The sequence below is a fragment of the Sabethes cyaneus genome, chromosome 1 (assembly GCF_943734655.1).
Source record: "Sabethes cyaneus chromosome 1, idSabCyanKW18_F2, whole genome shotgun sequence".
In the NCBI taxonomy this organism is placed as follows: domain Eukaryota; kingdom Metazoa; phylum Arthropoda; class Insecta; order Diptera; family Culicidae; genus Sabethes; species Sabethes cyaneus.
The window spans coordinates 89,832,993-89,840,601 of record NC_071353.1 but is presented as its reverse complement, the minus strand read 5'-3'; the positions used below and the strand labels follow the sequence as shown (position 1 = coordinate 89,840,601).

The window sequence follows — 7,609 nt, the reverse complement described above, 5'->3', positions numbered from 1 at the left end:
ATTATTATTATTATTATTATTATTATTATTATTATTATTATTATTATTATTATTATTATTATTATTATTATTATTATTATTATTATTATTATTATTCATACGAGTAAATGAGTTATAGTTGTCATAAAGCACGCGCCGAATGCTCTTGTAAAATCGTTTAATTTTCTTTGGAAATTGCATTTCAAAGCAAATTTTCTGAGTAGATCTGTATCGATCTACATCTGGACTTTGTTGGGAAAGTGGAGGAGGTGTGTAAAGTGCGATATTGAGACGCTAAAAGTGAAAATATTCAGTGATCAGGATTATCCATTGTAAAGGAAACCATCTTTATATGAACTTTATATAAAAGTACACACACCAGCGTGCGTTGTGGAATCGGAACAGACGATCAGTGATATTAAGTGATAAAGGGAACTACATCTGAACTAGTTAGCCACGCACACTGGTGCGTTTCGATGATACCGAACGAGACAAAGCAATTAACCCTCTAGAGAGCCGTATTCCAAGATGCCGCCTCAGAGCGGCAGTACGGACGGTACCGTTCCAGGCGGGAGTAGCTTCCCGGCCTTGGGACAATTTCCCAAAGCTATCGAGGAACGTTTTCTCGTAATGGAACGCACAGATGATAGTCAAACACTAGAAAAGATCTCACCGTTTCTGATAGATAAAGTAATCAGAAACTGTTGCGGAGATGTTACCAGTATAAATCGAATCCGAGATGGAAAAATTCTTATAAAAGTGAAAAATGAGAGGCAAGCGACACAATTACGAAAATTGCACTGCATCATCCCTGGAATCAATGTTGCTGTGAATGAGCATGCGACGCTCAATACCTGCAGAGTAGTAATTACCTGCCGAGATCTACTCGATATGAAAGAAGAAGATATTTTGGAAGAAATGAGAGAGGAAAAAGTAATTAAAGTGGAACGCATAATGAAAAAAGTTGGTGATATATTGATCAAAACGGCATCCCTAATTTTAACAATCTCAGCACCTAATCGCCCTGAAAAAATCAAAGTTGGTTTCATGCGCGTTCAAACACGGCCTCACTACCCACGCCCAATGCGTTGTTTTCAATGTCTGAAATACGGACATCTAGGACGAGATTGTAAAGCAGACAAAACATGTGCGAATTGCGGAGAAAACTTCCACGGAGATAACTGCAATAAAGAAACAAAATGCCTTAACTGCCAGAAACCGCACAAGGCGACGAGTCCCGACTGTGATATATGGAAAAAAGAGAAAGATATCATGCGCCTCCGAATAGATCAAAATCTATCTTACCTTGAAGCTAAGAAAATCTTTGATCTGCAAAACACTTCGAAAGCAAGTTACGCTTCCAAAGCAGTTCTAAATACCAACGGATGTAAATGCCAATGCACATGCCAGAAGACTTCGGATTACACAGCCATTACAGAAACACAACTGTACAATAAACAACCCAGCCGAAACACCAGAGTGCAAGCAAGTATCCCAATAAAAAATGATGATGAAGAAACCCCCACCAATACAGCTAAATCGAACACAAGTGACAATAGTCCAGCAATGTCACCGAAGCAAAAGAGAGCCAAACCAACCATGAGAACCAATGTGATCAAACAAGTAGAAACAATCCCCTGCCAAGAAAAAAATACCTCAGGTCCACAATTAAGACGAAAGCCAGGCAGACCCAAGAAAAAGCCTTTACCAACTACCCAGGACACTACAGAGCCGGATGACGAAACGAGTGGCATGGATAATGTCTAAACCAACAACAAAGAAAATTCAAAATTAACTGGAATACTCAAGGAAATCATGTGATCAAATGCGAAATAAGTATTCATTATCGGATAAACATCTTACAATAAAAAGCGCAGTGGAAGAAACCAAGCCGCAGGTTGAATCATTATAGCAGTTCAATAAATCGCAATCCATAAATTTGTATGCGGTGTAATTCCAAATTAACAGTGAAACACTTCATTCAGTTTTTCTCATCTCTTAATGATGCGAGAGAATCAGCCGATGTACCAGTCAACATCAGAGAAGCTTTAGCTGACGATAAATGTAGGGACACATAAGTTTTGCCTTTTAATTTTATTAATTGCAAAAATCTATACCTATAAAGAAGGATTTCTGTCTGTCTGTCTGTCTGTCTGTCTGTCTGTCTGTCTGTCTGTCTGTCTGTCCTGTGTTCCTTATAGAATCAAAAACTACTGAACCAATCGGCGTGAAAATTTGCATGTAGAGGTTTTTGGGGCCAGGAAAGGTTTTAGTGATGGTTAGAGACCCCTCCCCCCACTAAGAGGGGGGGCTCCCATACAAATGAAACACAAATTTCTGCATAACTCGAGAACTAATCAAGCAAATAGAACCAAATTTGGCATGTGGGTGTTTTTGGAGGCAAGAATTTTTTCTATGATGAATAAGAACCTCTCCCCACTTTAGGAGGGGGGGCTCCTATACAAATGAAATACAAATTTCCTCATAACTCGAGAACTAATCAAGCAAATAGAACCAAATTTGGCATGTGGGTGTTTTCGGTGACAAGAATTTATTCTATGGTAAATTGAGACCCCTCCCTCTTTATAAGGGGAATTGTAACTCCTCTCCCCTTTAAGAGGGGGGGCTTCCATACAAATTTCCTCATAACTCGAGAATTAATCAAGCAAATGGAACCAAATTTGGCATGTGAAGGTTTTCGAGGGCAGGAAAATTTTCTACGGTGAATTAGGACCCCTTCCCACTCTAAGAGGGGGGGGCTCCTGTACAAATGAAATACAAATTTCCTCCTAACTCGAGAACTAATCAAGCAAATAGAACAACATTTGGCATGTGGGTGTTTTTTTTGGTGACAAGAATTTATTCTATGGTGAATTGAGACCCCTCCCCTCTTTATAAGAGGAATTATAACTCCTCTCCCCTTTAAGAGGGGGGGGGGGCTTCCATACAAATTTCCTCATAACTCGAGAACTAATCAAGCAAATGCAACCAAATTTGGCATGTGAAGGTTTTCGAGAGCAAGAAAATTTTCTATGGTGAATTAGGACCCCTCCCCACTTTAAGAGGAGGGGCTCCTGTACAAATGAAATACAAATTTCCTCATAACTCGAGAACTAATCAAGCGAATTGAACCAAATTTGGCATATGTGTGTTTTTGGAGACAATTTTTTTTTCAATGATGAATTGGGACCCCTCCCCACTTTAGGAGGGGGGGTCCTATACAAACGAAATACAAATTTCCTCATAACTCGAGAACTAATCCAGCAAATGGAACCAAATTTGGCGTGTAGGTGTTTTTGGAGGCAAGAATTTTTTCTGTGATGAATTAGGACCTCTTCCCACATTAGGAGGGGGGGCTCCAATACAAATGAAATACAAACTTCCCCATAACTCGAGAACTAATCAAGCAAATCGAACCAAATTCGGCATGTGGAGGTTTTTGGAGGCAAAAATATTTTCTACGGTGAATTAGGATCCTTCCACACTTCAAGAGGGGGGGCTTCTACACAAATGAAATACAAATTTCCTCATAATTCGAGAACTAATCAAGCAAATGGAACCATATTTGGCATGTGGGTGTTTTTGGAGGCAACCATTTTTCCCATTATGAATTAGGACTTCTTACCTTTTTAGGAGGGGGGGGGGGGGGCTCCCATTCAAACGAAATACAAATTTGCTCATAACTTTAGAACTAATCAAGCAAATGGAACCAAATTTGGCATGTGAGAGTTTTAGATGGCAGAATTTTTTTTCTGTGGTGTATTACGACCCCTTTCCCTTTTAAGAGGGTGGGCTCCCATACAAATGAAATACAAATTTCCTTATAATTTGAGTACTAATCAAGCAAATGGAACCAAATTTAGCATGTAGGAGATTTTTGAGTCTTGAATTTATTTTATGATAGTTAGAGACCTCTCACCCCTGTGGTAGGGGGATATGGACTCTCATACAAATAAAACAGAAATTTTTGCGAAACTCAAAAACTAATCCAACTCGAGAAATTCGAGACTCTTCCATAAAACATTAATCAATAACAAGACCACAAAAACTATCTATAGTAACACTAGATCATTCAGGACGAGCCGGTCGCGAGTGTTGCCGGTGACCCGCCGTCGGAAGCGCCGCCCACTGGGGGGCTTGCAAAACTCGAGATAGTGACAAAGATTATCCGAGATTCATGATTTATGTACAACACAGGTAAATTTGTGGCAATACGAAGTTTGTCGGGTCAGCTAGTAAATAAATAAAGAGTACTTGTAGGAGGCAACAATGACATGTAAATATAAAATGTACTGTATTCTATATTCATATGGACCCGAATGACTCTATGTTAAAAGGTCCTTAATATAACTATCATCATCATCATCATCATCATCATCATCATCATCATCATCATCATCATCATCATCATCATCATCATCATCATCATCATCATCATCATCATCATCATCATCATCATTATTATTATTATTATTATTATTATTATTATTATTATTATTATTATTATTATTATTATTATTATTATTATTATTATTATTATTATTATTATTATTATTATTATTATTATTATTATTATTATTATTATTATTATTATTATTATTATTATTATTATTATTATTATTATTATTATTATTATTATTATTATTATTATTATTATTATTATTATTATTATTATTATTATTATTATTATTATTATTATTATTATTATTATTATTATTATTATTATTATTATTATTATTATTATTATTATTATTATTATTATTATTATTATTATTATTATTATTATTATTATTATTATTATTATTATTATTATTATTATTATTATTATTATTATTATTATTATTATTATTATTATTATTATTATTATTATTATTATTATTATTATTATTATTATTATTATTATTATTATTATTATTATTATTATTATTATTATTATTATTATTATTATTATTATTATTATTATTATTATTATTATTATTATTATTATTATTATTATTATTATTATTATTATTATTATTATTATTATTATTATTATTATTATTATTATTATTATTATTATTATTATTATTATTATTATTATTATTATTATTATTATTATTATTATTATTATTATTATTATTATTATTATTATTATTATTATTATTATTATTATTATTATTATTATTATTATTATTATTATTATTATTATTATTATTATTATTATTATTATTATTATTATTATTATTATTATTATTATTATTATTATTATTATTATTATTATTATTATTATTATTATTATTATTATTATTATTATTATTATTATTATTATTATTATTATTATTATTATTATTATTATTATTATTATTATTATTATTATTATTATTATTATTATTATTATTATTATTATTATTATTATTATTATTATTATTATTATTATTATTATTATTATTATTATTATTATTATTATTATTATTATTATTATTATTATTATTATTATTATTATTATTATTATTATTATTATTATTATTATTATTATTATTATTATTATTATTATTATTATTATTATTATTATTATTATTATTATTATTATTATTATTATTATTATTATTATTATTATTATTATTATTATTATTATTATTATTATTATTATTATTATTATTATTATTATTATTATTATTATTATTATTATTATTATTATTATTATTATTATTATTATTATTATTATTATTATTATTATTATTATTATTATTATTATTATTATTATTATTATTATTATTATTATTATTATTATTATTATTATTATTATTATTATTATTATTATTATTATTATTATTATTATTATTATTATTATTATTATTATTATTATTATTATTATTATTCATTCGAGTTCGGAACGCCGTTACCCGTTGTAGCATCTATTTTACGCGCTCCGTATAATAAAGTATATTGGTGGATTTCGCGAGTGAATCGCTAAATAAAACAATCTGCCGATCAGCGGCAAGTGCATTCCAGTGACAAACATCAAATTTCAATTGAAAGCAGTGCAGATCCAACGATTTTATAGTGGAAAAGTATTTCAATAACATCGTTGTGATATCAGAAGCCAACGCCATTGTATTGTATGTGTTGTGCTTCGCAGTGATTCTGCTGTGGTGTTGCAGCTTGCAGTGTACCTCACTGGCTATTGTTTAGCAACGGTGTCGTACGGACCATTCTATCTCGACAGTGCGGTGTTCAAGTTGCGAGTTTTTTCGGAAATAAGGAAGACCTACATTGTAGTGAATTTTGTTTTCAAATCCGGAGAGAATATTTTTGGATTTTGAAATTGCAGTTACGTTGTTGAAGAAACGTAAGGTTGGGAAAACCCTCTTTTATTAACCTTATCGTACTTGGGGTAAACAACGGGTGACCGTTGTTAAAATTGTATCGAATACTCAACGTGTGTATTAAAGCGAAAAAGTGGTTGGATAGGGTACGGTAATCATGCAGGCCGCGCACAGCGGCGACCCTGGCGGGTCTGGAAGGCGTCTGCCACACTTCATGGATCCTACAAACCAATTCGGAGAGCTGACGTTTCTATCTATGACTGGAGTTGACGATAAACCATTGCCTAAAAATCCGTTTCTGATCGGAGCATCAGTAGAAAAAGTTGCTGGAGGACCAATCGAAGGAGCGACAACAGAAGCCCAATGTACCCGGTATACACTAAAAATTAGAAACCCGACTCAAATTAGTAAGCTCTTGAATATGACCGCCCTAATTGATGGAACAGAAGTAGTGGTTAAACCGCACCCCACTCTGAATGTTAGTCGCTGCGTGATTTCTTGCTTTGAGATGATTGATATGGAAGAAGAGGATATTATCCGTGGTCTAAGCAGCCAGAAAGTAACCCGAGTCCAACGAACTACCCGTAACACTAATAACAAGCGTGTAAATACTCCCGCTGTCATTCTGACATTCGCGCAATCCACGTATCCATCGCATGTTAAAATAGGCCTCCTAAGAATTGCCACTCGTCCGTACTATCCGAACCCATTGCTTTGTTATAACTGTCTCTGCTATGGTCATCCACGTGTACGCTGCCCCGGTCCCCAACGCTGTTTGAACTGTTCCGAAACACACCAAATTCTTGAAGGTACGGAATGCACAAAACCTGCATACTGTGCTAACTGCAAGCAAAGTCATCGACCAAATAACCGTCAATGTCCCATTTACCAGAAAGAAATGAAGGTGATCCGTGTCAAAATCGACCACAATCTTTCTTACCCAGAAGCACGCAATCGAGTAGAAGAAACACTAGAAAGTTACGCAGCAGCTGTAGCGCAGCCACACACAGAAGAACAAAAACTTGGTGAACTCGAGAAAAACATTAAGGAAAAAGATGCACAAATTGCACAAATCATGGAAATACTAAAGAAAAAAGAGGCACACATCGAAAAACTGGTATCACACATAAAGCACATACAATCATCGGAACACCAATTAGTAAAATCGCACGACAAATCGCTTGCAACTGGCTCATCTATGCAACTTAGAAGCCGGTCCCCTGCTGTATTGGAATTGAAAGGCAACGAAGCTGGAAGAAAGAAAAACAAACGAAAAGAAAAACAAAACAACAACTCACCCGGTAGACTGAGCCCACCCCTGAAAA

The 7,609-nt window shown here is 32.9% G+C and overlaps 2 protein-coding genes across 2 annotated transcripts; both read right to left on the bottom strand.

The window, feature by feature from the left end:
* Window positions 1-4,916, bottom strand: LOC128732951 (uncharacterized protein DDB_G0287625-like; the record flags this gene model as incomplete). Its single annotated transcript, XM_053826432.1, has 2 exons — window positions 1-106; window positions 4,438-4,916. Coding segments are annotated over 2 exons (585 nt in total), but the record flags the coding sequence as incomplete, so codon positions are not given.
* Window positions 4,917-5,033: 117 nt separating this feature from the next.
* On the bottom strand, window positions 5,034-5,840 carry LOC128732950 (uncharacterized protein DDB_G0287625-like; the record flags this gene model as incomplete). The annotated part of the gene is made up of 1 exon (XM_053826431.1): window positions 5,034-5,840. A coding segment is annotated over exon 1 (807 nt), but the record flags the coding sequence as incomplete, so codon positions are not given.
* Between the last annotated feature and the right edge of the window lie 1,769 nt (window positions 5,841-7,609).